This window comes from Rhineura floridana, chromosome 5, assembly GCF_030035675.1.
Source record: "Rhineura floridana isolate rRhiFlo1 chromosome 5, rRhiFlo1.hap2, whole genome shotgun sequence".
Classification (NCBI taxonomy): Eukaryota; Metazoa; Chordata; class Lepidosauria; order Squamata; family Rhineuridae; genus Rhineura; species Rhineura floridana.
This window is the reverse complement of record NC_084484.1, coordinates 116,958,364-116,981,384: the sequence shown is the minus strand read 5'-3', so window position 1 is coordinate 116,981,384 and position 23,021 is coordinate 116,958,364. Positions and strand designations below refer to the sequence as shown.

Here is a 23,021-nt window from a genome sequence, read left to right as displayed (position 1 = left end):
GCCCAATCCCTGGGGCTGATGGGAGTTGTAGTTTTAAAAAGTAACTTTTCCAATCTCTGGATTCACGTGGTGGTGATGAAATGCCTTGTGCTACCATTTTACTACAGTAAATTTGTTATTACTAGTTAATATACAGTTGCCATTTATGAAGGAGTCAGAATACGAGTCGAAGTCGGTACATTTCTACCGACTCCGACTCCACCCAAAATTGCTCCCAACTCCACGACTCCAACTCCAACTCCACAGCCCTGGTTAGCATGGTAGCAGAATCTACTAGCGCCACCAATCACTGGTGTGTTGATACTACATGTGAGTGGACCACCTCATGTGATAAGTGTATTTATATGTGATTAGAAGCATGTGGATTTCCTATGGTCTCCAACATGGTCACTGTCATGTATATGTCCTAACTCTGATTTACAGCAAGAACTTACATATTTCAGGCAATGTAAAAAGTCCTTAAAATGCTAATGAACTGACCCAGAACCATGTATAGTTTTAATAAGTTCATTGATAATGCAGTTATATCATGTCTTTTTCTCAATAATGTTTTGAAATTTGTCCCTTAAGTGATAATATCAGACACCATCAACCCTAGTATGCAATATTTCCAGCTGAGAATGTGGGAGTAGAGGAAATTATTTGCCTAATTTAGATGTACAGTATTTAACTGAGCCAAGCACAGTTAGTAGACTGCTGATTATGCCAAGTAGCTGCCCCTTTTTAATCCACTTTGTTGAGAGGAAAAAGCAAAAAAACTTATGGCATCTAAAACACTAACAATGCATTACAGAATTAGTTTTGTAGGCTAGAGTCTACTTCATCAGTGCTTTATGCATGTGTTCACGGGGAATCAAACTAATCACAAGTCATTCTATAAAGTTAGAACATTGCCATTTTTTAAATTAGGGAATTGCTAGATTAGATTGGAGCATGGAGGGGAGGGAAGATCTCTCTCATTATCTTCTGAACTTTTAAATTGTAACCTATGTGTAGATCCTAGCACCTGTTGGTACTACTGTGTTCAGAATATCTCTTGGTAGTTCTAAATATTATTACTCTTTTACAACTGTTCTTATGCATCGATGAGTCAAGATTATTTTTTCTTTCCCAAGATTATTTAATATTGCCAAGTATTGTTCATTCAGAAAAATATTGACAGGTGTGGTGGCCTTAGAGTTTTCATACTTTTAATATTTCACTAAAAATATTTTGGATCTACTCCTAACTGGTTTATTTTCTGTAGCATAAGCACTTTTAGAATTCATTCTGTTGTGTAGCTCCATATTTTTTAAATTGTCATTGCTAATTTCAGATATATTGTACCCTTTCTTTTAAACAATTCTTCCTGTGTTGTTGTGGGTGAATAGTAATAATCTTGTATAAAATGTGGTTTTGCTTTGTTAACTGCAGTGATGCTAACTCAAAATGAATTCTGTTGTTTCTATTATGGGTTTATCCCTGTGGTGCATTTTGTCAATATATTACATTATTAATAGTATTAATTTCTATATTAGTTTTCAGTTGGCAAAGAAATTCATAGGATTTCTGAGAATGACTTATTCAAAACTATCCACAGAACTGCAGATCTGTTTAATCTGGATATTTTACGTTTAATCCCAACTCATATGTCAATATCTCAGGGAGCTTTGGGCTTGCATTTTTCAAACACTTGTCCCAAATGCAGCAAGAGAAACAGCTTTTGAAATGAAGGGGGTTTTCAACAGCAGTTTGCAACGTGGCATGAGGGCCCACTGTTCAAAGGAAAATAAAATCTCACTGGGCCTGGTGCTATCCCTTGAGTTTTTCTAATGTATCCCTTTAGATTCCAGCCAAACAGAGCTATGTTGCCTTTTGAAGTTAGTAGTATTAAACTATCAACAAACAGGAGAAATGCAAAAATGAACAATGTGCTGTGATTAATATCACATTTTGCCACATAAAACTGTTTACACTTGACACTTACTAATCTTTTAATATGGCTGTTCTATCTCCACCATTAGGTTGACCAACAATCCCAGTATATTCAGGGATATAAAATTTTGTACAGGCCAACAACTGTTTCTCAAGGGGAATCTGAGTGGTTGATTTTTGAAGTCAAGACACCAACAAAAAACAGTGTTGTCATTCCTGAGCTCAAAAAAGGAGTAAACTATGAAATTAAGGCTCGACCTTTTTTTAATGAGTTTCAAGGAGCTGATAGTGAAGTGAAATTTGCCAAAACTCTGGAAGAAGGCAAGTAGCAGCATGGCTGCCTTTATCTTTTCTTTTTGAAGTACTGTTCTGGCCTGTTTCTCCCCAACGTGTTCATTCCTTGGTTTTCTTTGAAGTGCTTTTTTTTTTATTGGAACTCAGCCCTGTACTACTAAATGCATAGAGCTCATTGTTGTGATGTTTGTTGACACAGTATATATTAAGTAAGTATATATTAAAAATCATGCAACTAGGAAATTCCCTCAAAGACATATAATGTAATGTCTATACTAACTGGCAGTGGCTCTCCAGGGTTTCAGACAGGAGTCTCTCCCAACCCTATCTGTAAACACTGGGGATTGAACCTGGGACCCTCTGCATGCAAGCAGATTCTCTGTCATGGAGCTATGGCCCTTTCCATATATGATTTCTCTCTCTCTTTTTAGGGGGGGCTGTATGCGTTTGAGCCTGTTGAGGTCACAATCTGGTCATAAATTACTTTCTGTCAAATTCAGGTACTTGATAATCACTGTCCAATATAAAGCAGTAACCATCAAAGTTTAAATTAGGGAACTTCCTTTTGATATGTGTTGCAGATTAACAGGCTCAAAAAATCCACCCCCCCACACACACACCAAATTTGATCCAACCTCTGGATGCTGAACATATTGGTTGATATAGGAAGAGGTAAACAGAATTCTAAGTGCTGAGTGGTTGATTGTGATGAGTTTTATGAGGCCCATGGATCTGTAACCAAAGCTTTTGATGTGTGGAATGGGTCTCTGTAAGACCCAATATCCTCCTTCCACTTCAGCTTTTGATATACGTCTCGCGATTGAGCCAGAAGATGACTCTGCAAGGTACATTCCTCTACCCTTGAACTGATTTTATTAATTCCAGGGACCAGAAGAACAATTTCCTTATTGTTCATGGAATATTAATTCCATATGAACCTGAAGTCATTCTGTGGTTCTGCTTCTGTTCCTTTTTTATTGTCTTTCCTTAGACCAAGAATAACAATGGGTAGCTGCAGCTAAATTGTCTGGGTGTGTTTTGCTCTGTCTCAGGGCCAGTTTAAATGTCCATTTGGGGAGCTTATTTTCTATCCAAACACCAATCACCAACGTATGAAAGATTAACAATGTGGATTTTCTTGTATGGCTCATTGTGTGCACACTTGCAATTTGTGATCGTAGTAGCTGATCCACCACATATCACATTAAATCCCCAGTGCCACTGTTTGTGCATTTGCTTTGTTTCACCTTTCCTTTACAAACTCAAAGCAAATGTACAAAGCCTCAGATGTTGTCCTGAGTTGTTCTGTGGTTATTGTAGTAGATTTGTATAATATTTCTTTGATTTACAGAGACTTGGGATGAGTTAATATTTGTTTATTTGGGGTATTCAGATCATCATACATTGACAGTGTCACATCATCCTATCGGAAGCAGTGTCTTTTTAAATTAACCTCATAAAAGGCTATCATGGCATATATATATTGATATATTGTACATTCAAAACCTTGCTTGACCATATTCTTTGATATCATGGTACAAATATTTTTCATGCATCCTCTTCAATGACTACATTTAATTATATTTCTGTGTTGCCGACTCAGTATTGTCTGCATCCTAGTTGCAGCCTATTAAAAGCTCTGTTCAGTAACAATGATACTGAAAAAGCCGCTTTAATTGCAGTCATGCTTTTTTCCACACACAGCTCCAAGTGCTCCTCCACAAAGTGTTTCAGTAACTAAGAACGATGGAAATGGCACTGCAGTTGTAATAACTTGGCAGCCTCCCCCAGAGGAGACACAGAATGGGATGGTTCAGGAATACAAGGTACTATATAGTTCTGCCCTCAGAAATTATTGGCAAGCTATTGATAGAGAACTTGTTTGTGGTTTCTTAGCTCCATCTGGTGGTAAAAATCAAACTGTAGTAAAATCATATGCCCATATCTTTTGAGTCTGTTCACTTAGAATTTTCATATACTTTTATGTGTCTGTGTTGTACAAGTCAAGTAATAACTAAAAATATTGTGCAGTCATATATATATGTAAAAGAAAGTGCTCTCAAACTTCACTCTGAAACTTGTTTACCTTCTTGTTTTGCTTTATGAGACAATTGGAGGCATAAATTAAGAGAATAGTATCTGTGTAAAGGCTTAGTATGACATAGGTAAGTTGTTGACATGCACAGGTTAAATAACTAACTCAAATCTAAGATTCTATCATTTTAGCAATATAGGAAATGCATAAAATTTACTCGTAGGAAAAAAGTACTGATTGATAAGAACATGGTTAACATGAAGGTTTTCAGAAGTAGTGTTAGGAAAAATATTTATATGAATAATTTATATCATAATTACATTTGTCACATATTTCTAATTTCCTTCATCTTACAATATCCTAAATATTTTAAATTATATTATCACTGCTGCCCTCTATCCTTTCTTGTCTGTTTTTCTTCTCTAGGTCAGGTACCCACTCCTTCAGGGCAAACTTTATTTATTTCCTTGTACTTGAATCCTGCCCTTCCTCCCGAGGGGAGCACAGAGCAGCTAATACAGTATCGCACATGGCAGTACATAACAGTAAAAACATTTTTAAAAATATAACATAATGAGGAATGAAAACAGAATAGCAACAGCTGTAGTAGGGAAAGCAAAAGTGGTAAACAAAGGAAGCTGGTTCCATAAACGCTTGGGAAAACAAAAAGTTTTTTTATAATTTTGTGTCTAAATTGTACCTGAAAGATCATCTTACCCTTTATATACCCAATCGATCACTGTGTTCTGCCGATGAAGGCTTTCTGCAGATACCATCTTTCCAGGAGGTAGATTGTGCACAACATAGGAAATAGACTTTTAGTGTAGTGGCACCTACCCTTTGGAATTCCTATCCATTAAATATTAGAAAGCGGCTGTCTCTATAGTCTTTTTGGTGCCTTCTAAAGACCTTCCTGTTCCAACAAGCTTTTAAAGTAGAGATCTTTCCCAGTCTGCATCTGTATTGGAATTGTTTATAAGATGTTTTATCATTTGTGTATTTGCTGAGTTTGGGATCTTTTGAGAGGAAAGGCAAGATATAAATTGAATTAGCAGTAGCAGTAGTAGTAGTAGAAATAGAGGCTTGTTAAAGTACTTACTATGTTACTAAGTCGCTTTTATCTAAATTTAAAAGAGAATTTCTAGCTGCCCTGTAAAGACAGAGGTGATGCAGACACACTCTCTCGCCATCTTGCTTACCCTGGTGTATATGGTTGCCAAGTCAGAAACCAAAACCTGAGATTTCAAAACCTGAGATTTCAGGGGAGGGCCTTAGTGATGTCATGGGGCGGGCCCTAATGATGTCATTTAGCATGATACATTAAGCATCAATCACAGTTGCTTGGAGCATACAATTTTTTTAAAAAATTCTCTGATTGGAAATTATGATAGAAATCTTAGCTAAAGATGGAGCCTGGGTAGGGAACATTTAATCTAGCCAGCTTGCTTTCGGCAAGAAGAGTGCCTTTAGGCCAGGCCAGTCACCAGAAGGAGCCTAGTGTTGTAGAGATGTTAGATAGGAGTACTCAGGAGTAAAGATGGGTGCCTGTGAAGGCTGCAATTCTACGCACACTTACTAAGGGACTAAGCCCCATAGAACTCAACAGGACTTACTTCTGAGTAGATATAGTTTGGATTGTGCAGTTGGTAAAGCTTGACTAGGGATCCTCTACAAAGACATCCATATCCAAGCAGGGTTGGCAACTCCCTGCCTGGAATACCCTGCCCTTATCTTTTGACATGGCTGCTCCAAACTTCATTACAGATTTGACCCTTCACTTCAGAAAGAGGCCTGAGAAATGAGTAAGAGTAAGAAGATTCTTTACCCTTTCTGTCTACCCTGAGGGCTGCTATAATCTTATTTTGACAGCCAACCCAATTCCAGTTAATTATAATGGACAGAGAGAAAACACATGCTTGGCCTACCTTCACAGGCAGCAGCTTGGGAACAACAATTGCAGCCACACTTACAAATATGTGAATTCTCTTTTACCACTACTGAGCAAGAGACCCGGCCATGCAACCAACAAGGTGCATCATCAGTGGGTTTAAGGAGGTTGAGCTGAGTGCATGGAACCACTGCTGTTGCTTCTATGGATGTAAGGGAGTGAGGATAAAGTTTAAATGAAATGCAAATAGAAAAAGAAAAACAAAAGAAGTGATGATTTCCTAAATGCAATACCATACCAACCACAACAAGATTCCTGTGAGTAAGGTAGACAACTCAGCATCCCACATCCAGTCAGGATTCATAACCCAAAACCAGAAACTAAAAAAACCTGGCAGCCAGTCAGCCAAGGTCATAGAAATCCCCATACAGCACAACCTGACCCAGGGGCTGCAGTTAATGCAGAATGCTGCGACACAATTGCTGACATAAGTGAGACCCTATCAGCACATAATATCTCTGCTCTGAAATCTGCACTGTTTGCCGATTTGCTACCAGGCCAAGTTAAAGGTGTGCTTTCCATGTTATGGGTGCCACATAGTACTTGTTCCCGTCTTGTAAGAAATCAGTCCACCTACCCTTTGGAACTCCTTGCCTATTGACATTAGGCAGTTACCTCTTGTCACCTGCTAAAATCATTTTTGTTTAGAAAAGCCTATCTAGTAGCTATTGTAGAAGCTGTTGTGTTTTTAAATCTGTTTTAACTCATTGTTGGTTTTATTATTTTGAATGTTTTTAAATACCTGTCTTTAACTGTCTTTGCCAATAATTTTATTGTTTTAATTCATTCTGTAAACCGCTTTGAGATTTTTTACAATAAAGTGATATATAAATGTTGTGAATAAAATACATAAATAAATTCTGAAGTCACTGTGGCCCTTGAGTCTCTTCCCACTTTTAAGAACAAAGGAATCTGCCTTATACTGACTTGGACCATTTGGTGCCATGTAGCTCAATATAGATGACATGGACTAGCATTGGCTCTCCAGGATTCCAGGCAATAGTCTTTTCCAGAAATTGAATTTTGGACTTTGCATGCAAAGCATATGCCCTACCAATGAGATACAACCCTTCCCCTGTTTTAAAAAAGTATCTTTTAAAATTGTTCTTTTCAATTCACTCTTGAATGCACATCATACCTAGGGCAGATCCACACCATTCATTTAAAGCACATTCAACATATTTGAAGCACATGAATGCCACCACAGAGTCCTGGGAACTGTAGTTTGTTAAGAGTGGTGATAACTATAACTGTGAGGGGGAAACTACACTTCCTAGGATTCTTTAGGGGAAGTCATTCGCTTTACATGTAAGTTGGATGTGCTTTAAATGTATTGTGTGGATCTAGTTAAATGTTGCATGTAAAATGTTTTAATTAATTTTTCAAAATGGAAATGAACTATAAAGTGTAGTGGGTGACCATGTGCTACTCATAATCTCTCAACCAACGGAAGGAGGAAGTCGAATCTCCGGTAAAAGGGGTCGAGGTCCACTCAGCCTTCCATCCATCCGAGGTCGGTAAAATGAGTACCTGGCATATGCTGGGGGGTAAAGAATGGCCGGGGATGGAACTGGCAATCCCACCCCATATATACGGTCTGCCTTGTAAACATCGCAAGACGTCAGTCTAAGAGTCGGAAACGACTCGCACTATAAGTGCGGGGACACCATTACCTTTTATGAAGAAATACTTATATAAGCATGACTATCAAATATGTTTATTATTTACACAACCTGTAAAGATATTTATAGTGCAATCTTACGTTTGTTTACTCAGAAGCAAGTCCCAATGTATCCAGTGGGACTTACTCAAACAGGGAAACGTCCAGAGAACTGCAACCTCAAGTGATAAGGAACTTGCTCTTTTAACAAGCCTTTTAAGTTGAGACCTTATCCCAGTCTGTGTCTGTGTTGGAATTGCTTTTTAATATGCTTTTTAACCTTTTCTTTTTTAAAATATGTTTTTAAAGCTTCTTAAAAAATGTTTTTAAATATGTTTTGTTTTAATATATTTTAAAGTCTGTTTTATGTTTTAAAGTGTTTTTAGTGCTTTTATTCGCCGCCCTGGGCTCCTACTAGGAGGAAGGGTGGGATATAAATTAAATAATAAATAAACTTCATTTGCCCAACCCAAAATTCACAATCATGCCACTTTAAGCTTTTTTGCAACTGTTTATACTTGTTTTTATGGTTATTGTATTTTAAAGTGTTTTATTTCTTATTGTGAGCTGCCTTGGTTTCCAATCACCAACTCTACCTCACACGGTTGTTGGAAAGACTCCATACACACACACACACACACACACACACACACACACTGCAGATGTAAAGCTACACCCCATATAATATTTTATTGTCAAACCAGTTGGTCATTGCAGAACGTTTTTAAAAAAATCAGTATTAGTTTCCTACATAATAAAAACTGTGATACCTAAGTAAGCCCTGCGTAATTGCTGTGAAAAATAGGATTGGAGGGGGGAAAAGATTTACAACACAAGCACAATTCTTGCTATGTTCACTCAAAAGTCCCATTAATTTACAGCACAATCCTAACCATGTCTACTCAAAAGTAAGTCCTATTGAATTCAGTGGGGTTTACTCCAGGTACACATATTCACTCCCAGAAAAGCAAGTATTGGATTAAAGCTTTCATATTGGGTAGGTTTTCAAAACACTGCCCTCTTCAACAGCACTCTTGCACACAAGAGAAAAAACCCCTGAAAGCTATATACTTACCCAGTTTATGAGGTTTTCACATAAACGGGGGGGGGGGAACCACCACTTTCTGGTGTTGCAATGAGGTCTAAGCAGTGCCTGGAGGTCAACAAATCACGACCCTAGCTTCACTTATTGGCTACAATCCTGAAAGGGTGGGTTTAGAGCTACGAGCTGCTATAACAGATCTGTTAAACAGATTTAACAGTTGCAGGGGCAGCTGACGTTTTGATGTTTATCTCGGGCACAAGACAGCCTAGAAACTTAATTTTTTAAACAAATTGAAGGTGAGAGTCCAGAGATTAAGGTGAGTCACTTGGAGACCTGGAGAGGACCTCCAAAAGCCAGAGTATCCAGGTGAAAACCGGACACCTGGTAACCCTACTTGTATACGACCTATCAACTGTGTTTACCAGCAGTCTCCCGCAATGGTTCATTTCATATTAGAATGTTACAACTGATGAACAATTAGTGCCATTCAGTGGAAGATGGCCAGTGATGGCACTATATGCCATCCAAACTCACATGGTATGGCATAAAATTCTAGCTGTATTGAGATTCCAAAACATTGGGTGTTTATGATGCTGACTTACATGTGAAAAAGGAAGAATGTGCCCCAACAGCATACAGTGCCATGAAAAAGTATTTGCCCTCATCTCATTTTCTGCATGGTTGCATATTTTTGGCACTGAATATTGTCAGATCTTGAACCAAACCTAATGTTAGGGAAAAGGGAAACTGAGTAAATAAATAACACAATTTTGATACTTATTTCATTTATTTATTAAAGTTAAGCAACACCCAATGCTCCATGTGAAAAAGTAATTGCTCCCTTAGACTCAAAACCTGGTTACGTCACCTTTAGCAGCAATGACTGCAACCAAATGCTTCCTGTAGTTCTTGATCAATCTCTCACAGCTCTGTGGTGGAATTTTGGCCCACTCTTCCATGCAGAACTGTTTTATCAGTGACATTTGTGGGTTTTCAAGCATGAACTGTGCCTTTCAGGTCCTTCCACAACATCTCAATGGAGTTTAAGTCTGGACTTTGACTAGGCCATTCCAAAACTTTAAATTTCTTGTTCCTCAAACATTCTGATGTAGACTTGCTTGTGTGTTTTGGATCATTGTCTTGCTGCATGACTCAGCAACACCCGATGCCCCCATGTGAAAAAGTAATTGCCCCCTTAGATTCAAATTTCCATCCATTGTTCCAGAACTCTTGATGATTGTCCAGGTGCTTTGGGGCAAACAATGTTCTATGGACAGATTAGTCAAAGATGGAACTTTTTGGCCAACATGGGCCCCGTTGTGTCTGGCGAAAACCAAACACTGCATTCCACATGAAGAACCTCATACCAACGGTAAGGCATGGTGGTGGCAGTGTCATGGTTTGGGGATTCTTTGCTGTATCAGACCTAGATGACTTGCCATCATTGAAGAAACCATGAATTCTGCTTTGTATCAGAGAATTCCACAGGAGAATGTCAGGCCATCCATCTGTCAGCAGAAGCTGAAGCGCAGCTGTACTGAAAGGCACAGTCCATGCTTGAAAACCCACAAATGTCACTGAATTAAAGCAGTTCTGCATGGAAGAGTGGGCCAAAATTCCACCACAGAGCTGTGACAGACTGATCAAGAACTACAGGAAGTGTTTGATTGCAGTCATTGCTGCTAAAGGTGACATAACCAGGTTTTGAGTCTAAGGGGGCAATTACTTTTTCACATGGGGGCACTGGGTGTTGCTTGACTTTCTTTAATACATAAGTGAAATAAGTATCAAGATTTTGTGTTATTTGTTCACTAAGGTTCCCTTTTTGCTAATATCAAGTTTGGTTCAAGATCAGTGCCAAAAATATGCAACCGTGCAGAAAATCAGACAGGGGGCAAATACTTTTTCACAGCACTGTAAGTCCTAAGCCAGACAGTGGCCTGGTTCACACATATTGTTAAACCATTATTTATTAAACAGTGGTTTGTTAAGCCATGATTTACTATTATGTGTGAACCCTGCAGAGCAGCTTAACAATGGTTTGTTTATTGCCAATCACAAACCATAGTTGATCTGAAGCCATGGTTTGTTGTTGGCTTATGAAACTTGGTTTGTTTTGACTAACTTAGCACCATGGTTTCGTTGACCTCCCGTCCCCATCTCAGATGCTCACCAAACTACAAAGGCACAAGGCAAGAGCAGTTGGAAACAAACCAGAATCTGGAGAAATACCATGGTTGGTTTGCTTAACTGTGGGACAAGTTGTGGTTGATTCATGGTTTGCTTAGTGTTTTGTGCGAACTAGGTCAGTGCCTGAGAAACTAAAAAGACCTTTTTCTCAGGCTTCTAGATGGAATATAACAACAGATTACTTCCTTACCACGGTGTTCCTGTAGAAGGGATTAGCTATGGAAAAATTGACTCTTGTTTATTTATTTATTATTAGATTTACATCCTGTCTTTCCTCCAAGGAGCTCAAGGTAGCGTACAAACATGGTTTGCCCCCTCCTGATTTTTTTATCCTCACAACAACCTGTGAGGTAGGTTAGGCTGAGAAACCAGAAATTCTGCCAGAGCTCCTTGCCTACAATTCCAGACATCTCCAGAGCAATTTCTGGTTTTCAAGATTTGTGTCTAGTAGATTATGTGCCAAAGAAAGCAAGGATAGTTATTCTTCAGTGCATAACAATGCAGCAATTTCAGAGCAGAATTCCAAGCCTGAAATAATTCTTTTTTTAAATAAAACTAAAGGTTTTTGGTCATCTATGACCAGATAATCTCCACAAACATGATCAGACAGTGGCCAGTGGTGGATTATTGTTCAAATATGGCAAAAATTGTCTGCTTAAATGTTTGTATTTTTTGGAAGCTGAATGTAGTCAGCTTTCCAAGGATGTTAAGAGAGGCACCCTCAGGTCTGTTAGGGCCCACCACAGATAACATAAGAAGAGCCTGGTAAATCAGGCCAAAGGCCCATCTAGTCCAGCATCCTGTTATCACAGTGGGTATGCCACTTAGGAGAACAGCAGCAGTCTCCTCATGTAATTCTCAGCAACTTGTATTCAGAAGCACGATACATCCAACAGCATAAATGGAATTTAGTTATCAAGGATAATAGACTTTTAAAGCCTTATCCTCCATGAATTTGTGTAATCGTTGCAGGGTATGAATTTACTGGAATAAATAATGAGTGTGATATATCCTTATAAAAATGTTGTTCATCCCTGTTTGAGTCTGTTTAGAGTGTTTTAGATGAAATTATATTTTCTGTATACTAGCCAAGTGATAGAATTGCAGTTTGCTGGTACAATTGACTTCTGGGATGGCATGCGTTATTTTCCACAGTTGTAGACTATTGAATTTTGCTTCATTAATACTTACCATATGGTCTGTTTTGAATATTCAAAAATAGAAAAAAGAGGTGTTGCATATTATCAGGTAACCTTATTCAGATAGCTTGGTTTTTAATAGTGTTTATATCAATTTATTAACAGCTTTTCCAACAGATCTATTAACTTAGCTAAATTCATCTTGCTATGTAAATCAGGAAATGGCATATGGCACATTTCATATCATTATTTGTATTTATTTTATAGCCTGTGTTGAACATGAGAGTTGCCTTATTCTTTGCAGGTCTGGTGCCTTGGCAATGAGAGCCGGTACCACATCAATAAGACAGTGGATGGTTCAACGTTTTCTGTAGTAATCCCATCTCTGGTTCCTGGTATTCGATACAGTGTGGAAGTGGCTGCAAGTACTGGAGCTGGAGCTGGAGTGAAAAGTGACCCCCAATTTATTCAGTTAGGTAAGCAATTTGTAATGTGTAATACTTCTTTGTTTGACATTTAGGGTTTCTGAAGAAATCCAGATGTTCTGCATTGTTCTAATCAGATGGGGCAAGAATCACTGACTGAACTGAATTTGCTTCTGACAATTTAGCTCTTTGTCATGTACTGTTCTTCCCATCCAGTCTGTTCCCAGGCCAAATTTAAAGGCCAGTTATAATCTTTAAAGCCCAAAATGGCTTGGGACCAGGCTACCAAAAAGACCATCTCCTCCCAATGTACCTTGACAAACCTTAAGATCCTCTTCTTAGGCCCTGCTTCATAGGCCCCTGCTGAATGAAATGAGATAGGTAACCACCAGGGAGAGGCCCTTTTCAGTAGTGGCACCTCACATATGGAATAGTCTTTCAAAGGAGGTTCACCAGGCACTACTTTTACAGTCTTTTTGAGACAACAGAAAACCTTTTTTGTACAACCAGGTCTTTTAAATAACTTAAGGTGTCTGGACCTTTGTTTTAAAATCTATTTTCAGTTTTGGGGATGCAACAGGTTCTGTTTTGTTGCTTTCATGTAGTAGTTTCTTTTTTTACCGGTTTTATGCACTTCAATTCTTTACTTATTTGCTGTAAGCGGCCCATAGAAGTTAATGTTATGCGACAGCATACAAATGCCATAAATACGTAAATAAGTCTCATTATTTTCTGTCTGAATGTTGACTGGACAGTGAAAAGCTGTCTCTGCTTTATGAGGCTAGGCATACATTTCTCTCTACTTGCCTAGCATTGAATTGTGGTGTTACAGCACCCCTCATCACTATATATTTTATCCTCTTGGTTTGGAGAAGCATTTTGGGAGAACAACAGCCTGAGATTCACAGCTTCTCTACTTCAGTACAAATTTAAAAATGCTATCAGAAGGCTGATCACATACCTCCCAGTGTCTTGTCTAGTTCCACTTTAATGCAACTGTTTTCAGTTTGGTGAAATAAATGTATCCACAATCACTGCTCCAAACCAGCATGTTATGTTGATGTGTGTCTTCCAGAACATATACTGGGAGGAGGTGTTTTATGTTCTCTAAAATCTGCTGAAGTTTGTTCAGGGAAACACTACCTTTGTATCATACAACTTCAGCCATGAGATGGTTTGAGCACATGCTCACTCCTGATTAGTCATTGGTTCTGCTGTGAGAGAATGTCAGTATAGGTGATAGACTTTAGTTACAAACATCTGTTGACTTGGTCAGAGAATGTGAGCCTCATTCCCTTTCTCATTCCCTTCCTTAATCCTACTATTATATCACACCCTAGTTTCTCATCTGTAAAAGTAGTTGCAGGAGGAGAACTCACATGGAATTGACACTTAGCTTGCCTTGCAGAATCAGTAGCACCTGAAGCAGGGGTGGGGAACTGGATCAGGCCAATTGGCTAGATAGTCATCTCTCCCTTCCCTTGTAGGCCATGTTTGACAGGTGGGTGAAGCTGCTCACCTGTTAATCACCTGATGTCACAATGACAGGATCTTGCAGAGCACTTGGCAAGATAGCACTTTGGAAGAAGCTTAGAAAGATGCGACAAGCAGATTGTCAGGTCGTGTGATACCCCTTGCAAAATACTATCTTGCAGAGCATTTGACATAGTGCTTTGCAAGCACTGGTAACCAGCTGATTAGCAGTGCCTGCAAACCCCTTTCGACTGAGTCAGGTTTTTATGTGCCCCATCCATGCTGAGGCTGCTGGTTCTGGGATGGCTCAGGACTTCATGGCCTCCATGGCAGCCATAGGTTGTCCTAACATGTCATCAGCCCAAAGCATGTGGCTGGTCACACCTCGACCTGGCTTTCTTGGTAGGGCAGGAGAAAGGTGATCTGAAGGGAGGGCTCTTACCACAATTCCCTTGTCATGTCGGATTACCTCCTGTTAAGATTTAGATTGTCAGTGACTTTTACCTCTGCAAAGGTGGGGGACCTATTAGAATGGAGGCTGATAGATCCAATTATGTTCCAGACAGTTCTGGGGTCTTTTTCTGGCTTATGGGTCTGGTGACCCTGTTGAAATCCTCATTGATCCATGGAACTTGGAAAACACCCAGGCAGTTGACACAATTGTCCCTAAGCGCCCAATTCCAGTTTGCAAGCCCAGGTGGCAGCATGGTATACTCCGGAGCTAAAGGCAATGAAGAAGGTTGGAAGATGGCTAGAATGCAAGTGGAAGAAGACTCCAAATGAATACTATCAAACACATGAGTACTCATTGTCAAGCCTACTTTATGGTACTGAAGGCAGTGAACAAAACTTACTTCTCTGTCTCCCTTTCATCTCTGGTGTCTTGTCCAGCAGAGCTTTATAGGATCGTATAGGGCCTTCTTTCTTTCTTTGGTTGTAAATTTGCTTTGGACCTTTTTTAATGGAAAGTGATATATACATTTATAAACCTAACTTAACTTTACTTCTTGTCCCCTATATGTCAGGTGGGCTGCCTCAATTTGTAAAAAAAAATATTAAAAAATTAAAATTAAATGTGTTGCACATTTCTCCAATTAAACTCTTGGCATTTTATATTTAAAAATGTCATGCAGTTACCTTTTAGAGACTTGGAAAAATTGTTCCAAGTGGCTTCATTATTGTCACAAGCCCCAACCCATACACACTCTGCACATCCTTTTCAGCTGCAAATGGAAAGAATTGGTTTCCCCAAGGCTAATCTTGGGGAGACGACTGTGCATCTGCCAAAAATGCTGTGAGTGCCCTTCCATAGCTGGGTCATAACTAAATTACGTACATTTAGGCATACCTATAAAGAATAATAGATGATGCATTAATAACTGATTGCTAATTGTTTTCCTATAGGTCTTCCAGTTTTGTACACCACACAGGCCTTGAGGCACTTCATTTTTCCAGCACAAAAAAGTTTCTCATAAACATACTAACCTGTGTGAATACACAGCATGCATTTATGAGAAGCTTCACTCAAATAATTATGTTCAATGTATTATTCATGCCTTAGATGTCTCAAGAGTAATGAATACAAGCAACTCTCCTTGAACTTTCATTGCTCTATCATTGCTCTAACAGGTCCCATCATGAGGTGTGATTTGTGAACTAATTAGCATGCTTTTCATGATGATCTGCCAGCAACTGCAAGTATCTCTAGTCCCTGATATTCTTGCATGTTTGAAGCCACAACCCCTACACTGGACTAACAGTACAGAAGGCCACTGATGCTGTTGCAGGAGACTCTTTGTCTGTGATCCTCTGGGTGGCTGTTATGGTTCAATTTGGATCTTTTATACAGCATAAGCATTATTGTGAAAATAACAATTGTTGAATACTCTATATTGATTATGTTGCAATGCTTCAACATTTCTAAGCAAAGCCACGGTGCATTTACACAAGGTATATTCTTGTCTTTGGCTTGGATGTGTTTACATGCACATATATTTGTATAGTTGTTATCCTACAGTAAGCAAGCTCAGAGCTTGGAAAAGTTACTTTTTTTGAACTACAACTCCCATCAGCCCCAGCCAGCATGACCACTGTAATGGGCTGATGGGAGTTGTAGTTCCAAAAAGTAACTTTTCCAAGCTCTGAGCAAGCTAAAGATTGCCTAGGGTTTATAATTCAGCAATGCCCTCTCCACTGCAGACTGGCTGTTCTGAGAGGAAGGATAGTTGCTAAATTGGACAGAAAAGCCCATAGACATATGAAGACATATACATGTCAGGCTCTTCATAATGTTAAATGCTGATATTTGCTGATATGCTGAAAGCCCTATTATAGGGTAGAAGGGCGGGATAGAAATATTTAAAATAAATAAATAAATATTTTTGCTGAAGACTATAAATGGAAGAATTTCAAATTTATTATGAAGCTTATGGTAAAGCCCAACAGGCTTGACTTTTTGATAGTTGTGTGAACACATGATCTGCTTCTACATTAAAGTATATAAACTCATGCAAATACCTGAAGGGGCTGGCTAAATGATATCATTATCATCATGCTAATTAGTTTACAAATAGGATCCCATATATGAGCCATTACAGCAGTAAAGGTTCATGGAAAGTTTTATTGAGGACCTCACTGTATGAACTTAATAATATGTGCACTTAATAATATATGGGAAAGTAGGTTATTATGTTACTGTACTTGTGTTACAAAACTCCCTCTGTTTCTTATGTAAATTGTGTTTTTTTGGGGGGACAAATTGATAAAATGATTTAATGGGATAATAAGGAAATATTTATTTATTTAAAAGCATGACTAAATTGCTTAATATTTAAAATCTCTAAGTGGTATACAATATGCAACAGAAAAACAATAAGGCAATAACATAAAAACAGATACATTATTAAAACCAGTAGAACACTATCATAAATATATATTGTGATACAATAAGAATATCTTTGAAAAATCAAGAAAGGTAATTTTTTAAAAAGTGGATGGTGTTGATAATGAAATATAGATATAGATATAGATATAGATAGATATAGATATAGATATAGATATAGATAGATAGATAGATAGATAGATATAGATATAGATATAGATATAGATATAGATATAGATATAGATATAGATAGATAGATATAGATAGATATGTAATGAAAGGAATATATTTGTAGTGCACAATATTGTAAACATTTTACTTGATTCGATAGAAACAGAATGTGCAGTTTTCCATATTTCAGTATATCAATTGCTATGAGATAAGACACTTTTATTTGCCACACTATACTATGTACAGTTAATCCTTTCTGGCCATGTTGGTGTCTTGGTGGTAGTCTTTCATAAATTCTAAAGCAACTCAACTTGGTCTTGCATAAATAGCTATGATCATTATGGACCTGCAACACAGCAACGGGTGAAGGGATGGGTGGGAATAAGAACTATCCTGCTCATTGAAGTTTCAGATTATCAAGAACTTTTAGAATCACAAAAGATGAAAGCATATGTAATATTAAATAATGTGCCACATGTTCCAGCCCAGGTATTGAGATCAATGGAGGAGTTGTTAATAGTGCCACCACCCTCAGAAGTCCAGATTATTGTGGCTCGTAATAGGGCCTTCTCTGTGGCAGGCCCACAGCTTTGGAACTCCCTCTTCATAGGAATCTGGCACTGACACAATACATCTTTTGTTGGCTAATTAAGACAAACTTGTTACCCTGGCCTTTGCAAGTGAAGTGTGAATGTTTAGTTGTAAACCATGCTGTTAGTTGTATTTGTTTTATGCTTTTATTGTTGTACTATTATTAATGATTTTGTGATTTTATTTTATTTTATTTATTAGATTTATATCCTGCCCTTTCTCCCAGTAGGAGCCCAGGGCAGAATGTAACCCACCCTGGGATCTTAGCATGAAGGGTGGGTAAGAAATATCTTAAATAAACAAATACACTAATTCAACTCTGGAAAGGAGGGTATGAAGTGAAGAGAAAGGCTATTAGCAGCTTAATTATGTGTTTAAAATCACTTGCTCTTAAGTCAGTTTACTCATTGTCATATTGAAATGATGCCCACTGTCAGTCTTCTGTGTATTTATCCAGTTTTTGATGATGATGAATAGGCTAAGGTTCAGTCCCAGCAAGGAGGAATGCCAAGTAGTTTGGGGCAAGTTGCAAGATAATTTTATGTCTAACCTGTTTCCAGTTTATATTACAATGTGTGTCCCTTTGGCTAGTTTGCTGTACATCTCTTCTGTGATGTTCACTAAGGAAGAATGATTATAAATCATTTTCACAATTCCTTGCAATTAAGATGCTTTTGTTTGAGAAATATAAAACAGCTTTAAAAGTCAAATTCTTTGTAACTTTCTATTTTTCATAACTGGAAATACAGAAGACGCTAAACAAAACTCTCTCTCTCTCTCTCTCTCTCTCTCTCTCTCTCTCTCTCTCTCTCTCTCTCTCTTTCTCTCTCTCTCGGTTTAAGAAGATAGCAATGCTTACAATGATGGTTGTTTGACCTTTTCTGTATTTGTTTCAAATGCTGTCAGAAATGAATCCTAGAAAACCAATTGAGAATATTGTAGAATTACTTTCTAGACTTTATCTGACATGGGAAAAACAATTTTGTAAAAACTCTAACATTACATAGAATTCAAATCCTATGATATCATTGCCTCATATGTGCCTTTGGAAACTTTGGGTATCTTTTTTCAGATTCTCATGGAAACCCCATGTCAACAGAAGATCACGTCAGTTTAGCCCAACAGATTTCAGATGTTGTAAAACAACCAGCATTCATTGCTGGAATTGGTGCTGCCTGCTGGATTATCCTTATGGTTTTTAGCATTTGGTTATATCGCCATCGAAAGAAGCGAAGTGGACTCACTAGTACTTATGCTGGTATCAGAAAAGGTATTTTGTTGTACCCTTTTATGTATTTGTTACTTGTTTGAATTTGTAGAGTGATATCCAAAGTTATCCATACTCAGAGTAGACCCATTGATTTCATTGGGTTAACTGTAAGCATGATTTAAATATCTTCCCAACAACATAGAGTTGTTAACAATAAATGAAAAACCAAATTAATAACAATGCTGTGAAATTTAATACAACTTTTAAAAACCTTAACTACCTCTACACTTTCCTGATTTAGGCAGCTTTAAATTAACCATGTATACAATCTCCTAGCTCAATTGAATGGGATTTTAAAACTTCTTGAAGAAATGCTTTGGTGTATTTCTAGGATGATGCATTTATATTGCTATGTAAAAGTTATGAAGAATCTTTATTATCTACCCTAGTCTTCCTGCTTTTAAAAGGGTAATATAATGAAGGCTCTTTTAGATCAATGGACAGATTGTGATAGCACAGATGAGATAGGATAGTCTGCTAGGTATCTTTGAATCTAGCATGAATACACGTATAGGTCAATCTTTATAGCATCTTTATTTGTCCCTTGAAGCTGTTGCTAATCATCACTGATATCGCACAAACTCACTCCTACCAAACCTCACAAGAAGATTAAGAGTGGATAGCATTAATGACAGGTGTATTCATTGCTTTGAAATTATGGAGTTTCCCAACATTACTTCGGTATTGTGTGAATTCAGTGTATATAAGATTGTGCACAACCAGTCCCTAACCTCGGCCAGATACAGAGTAAGAAAAAAGATTATCTGAGAGATGAGATGGAACTAGGTGCCTTTATCCTATTGATGAGGTAAAGTCCCATGTTTCAACACTGTGCTAATGGTGAAAACCAGACCAGATTATCCTAGAGCTTGAGTCTCCAAGGTGGTACCTGCAAATGCATGCCTTGTGTGCCTGCCAAGGTTGGGACTCATTGAAAAAACTGGAAGTCTGGACATCTTCGTTCTCTGGCCTCTGCACACTTTCCCTTTTCAATGCCATCCAGAGGTCAACTGTGGTGGATGTGTTTGTGAGGAACAGAATGATAGGAGATGGGTGAAGGGGAAGCAACAATACAGGTGGAGAGAAGTCCTTTTTGGGCACCATGGAGGTCAGTGCTACCATAGCACAAAAATATTGATCCAAGACATGGATCCTCATGATTTTTGCAAGGCATGCGCCCAAAACCATCATCAAATTAAAGCTGGCAATGGTTTCTGTGGATTGCACTGTAAAAACCACCTATCCAGCACTTGCTAGATGCACCCTGGCATATGGATTTATTCCGCTTATCTATGTTTTGTGCAATGATAGTACTGACAAGTACTGGATCTGTTACTTTTACAGGTTAGTCTATGGGAGACTGATGTAACATGTGAGTTGACAGTGTCTTGGATAAAATCTCAAGTGTAAATCATGCAAATACAAGAGGATCCATTTTTATCTGACTTTTACATTCTTTCTTTTCCATGTCCTGTGGCAGCCATGTTGTGGCTGGCACTCGCAACACATTTTCTGAATTCCATGTGTACCCACAGGCCCAAAAATCTTGGGGACCCCTGGCCTAGAGGTGCAATAGCAGCCGCAGATGCCTGAAAATGCAGTGTGACCACTTTATCAAACAGATATGCACTTGGAAATAGGGTATAAATTCCTGAGAATTTTCATGCAGGTTGATTCTTAGAGCAGAGGTCCAACAACCTCAGATTTGAAGCTGTTTAACATCTTGGCTTTCTGTATAGTTAATAACGCCATCCACCAAAGGTCTCAGCCCCTACTTATTGGCCTTTACTCCTAATATTTAACAGGTTTAATGCAGTCTTGTAGCCACTGGTCACAACAAAGTAATGTTCCCAGTTGCTTACAATCTACCAATGTTTCACTAGTCAAAAGTCTGAAGATGCTCGTTAAATGAAATTATTTGAGTGGACTCCAGAAATGTTTGTAAACATATAGGGCTTTGTAGTGACATTTTTTTCAAGAAGTTTAACAAAATTAGTGATGTTTGAACACTAAAAACTCAGTGTCTCCCAGGATGCAGTCTTGAAAATAGAAATTTTCAAAGCAAGATAGAAGTGAAAATTAGTGGCAACATTGTGGCCCAATAAATAGCACAGACAGGCCAAATGAAGCTGGGACTGAAATTAACTTGTGTCTGTTAATACACCTCTGGGAAAGTTCAGTGAAACCTTTATGCTGTTTTAACCAGTTTTCTTTTAGCTCTACTAATTGCATGGTGCCATGCCATATTTTATCCAAATTTATACTAGACTAACACTGTTAGTTGGATATAAAAGGAACTAAATTCCCAGCATGCAGTGTTAAACATTCTGATACCTTGTTGTTTTATGCTGTCTGCAGTCTTGTGTGTCATCCAAATGATATTTATTTTGTAGGGACTCTGCAAATTTTCTCTAACTTTCAAATAATAAAAAGTTGAATTTATTAGTGAAGGTCCACCAAAACAAAGTTATTAAACACACTTGAAGGGAAAGCATAATCTTCAAGAAAATGTAAATTATAAAATAATCTGTCAGTATTCAGGGCATGAAGTTAGACATGCCAGTATAAAAGCTGTGGGTCAGTGAACTTCATTAATTCTTTTTCTTTTTAAGCATCTAACTTGAAGCTTTGACAACTGTTAAAATATGTCTATATTCACACATACATATTGCATTAGTGCCAGTGGGCCCAACGAACATTTTTATTAATTAGACTTTGATAATTAAGTTGGCATGTGAGATATAAAGATTTCACTTAGATTGACCTCTGTTCATTTTCTTACAAACAAAACTATATTGAGTATTAAGTTTACAGAAAAATGAGAATAATCTTTTTAATGTCTGTTATTTCAGATTAATGTGGAGATGATGTAGTCATTCATAAGTTTTAAAATACTCTATTTTGTGTGTTTGTGGGAATTTTTTATTGTTGTGGCTCTGTAGTTCCTTTCTTAATGACACTAAATTTCATTAACTATTTGAAAAGAACCAGCGGAAAGAGATCACAATAGGATCCCTGAGATAAAAACAGCTCTACTGCAAATGAAGGCCAGTGCTTGAATTGTTTAGATTTTTCATTTTTTCTTCTTCAGTGCAATATTCCTAGAAATATAGTGGCCTGATAAGAACAGAAGCACATATGCAGCACTTTCTAAGTGAGACTTTTCTATCCCTTTATAGACTTAAGGGCCCTAGATCCTAATACAAAAAACAAACCTATATGCGGCAAAAAAGGAGGGGAAAGCTATTGATGTGTCTACATCTCAGCCATTTCAAAATCCCTTTGTGGACAGCCTGCTAACCTAAATTTCAAGGCCAAAACACATTTAGAAACTATTGTGCTGCTTTCCTCACATTTCTTTGTTTTGCCTGGAATTAAGCAGCATTTCATGGCTTCCTTCTTCCTATTAGCAGAACATAAAATACATTCCATTGTTCAAGGAAGAGGAAGTGTGTGTGCTAGGGGGAAAAACTGTGTAGCAATTGCACTGTTTGATTAGAGGTCTTATTGATTCAGTTAAGATCTATAGGCTGTGAAAGTGAAGGTTTTTTCTGTGAGAATTATTCTCAAATTTTCTGCTTAAACTCATATCCTGGTGAGTCAAGACAGCTTACTGTAGCTGATATTTTAGACAAAAATAACAAAACTATTTAAAAAAACTGAAGAATAAAAGCTCCTAGTTTTATAAGATCTCTCTTTTTTAAAGGCTTTAATACTGAGCAGCTACTATAAAGTGTACCACACTTTATTGTGGAAGAAAGGTAAAATTAGCACATTTTTATAATTCTTTGTTACTCCTAATAATTGCTGATTCATTACAAAGTGTCCATATTGGTCTACTTTATAAAGCATTTCCATGATGAAATGAAGATAAGAGATAGCAAAATCTTGATGATACTTGTAAAAGTAACCATTAGTCTTTGTTTTAAATGATTAAATAGTGTAGAGTTTTTGTTTGTACATGAATTTGCAGCAAAACATAAAG

General features: G+C 37.7%; 1 protein-coding gene across 9 annotated transcripts in view; it reads left to right on the top strand.

Annotated features, from left to right (window-relative positions):
* The window catches only part of ROBO1 (roundabout guidance receptor 1), a 1,232,929-nt gene that overhangs the window by 1,136,443 nt on the left and 73,465 nt on the right, over positions 1-23,021 (top strand). For all 9 annotated transcript variants that reach the window (XM_061627948.1, XM_061627952.1, XM_061627945.1 and 6 more), the window contains 4 exons: positions 2,004-2,235; positions 3,913-4,034; positions 12,530-12,701; positions 18,839-19,036. In XM_061627948.1, coding sequence (XP_061483932.1) covers positions 2,004-2,235; positions 3,913-4,034; positions 12,530-12,701; positions 18,839-19,036 — 724 coding nt within the window. The remainder of the gene's footprint in view (positions 1-2,003; positions 2,236-3,912; positions 4,035-12,529; positions 12,702-18,838; positions 19,037-23,021) is intronic.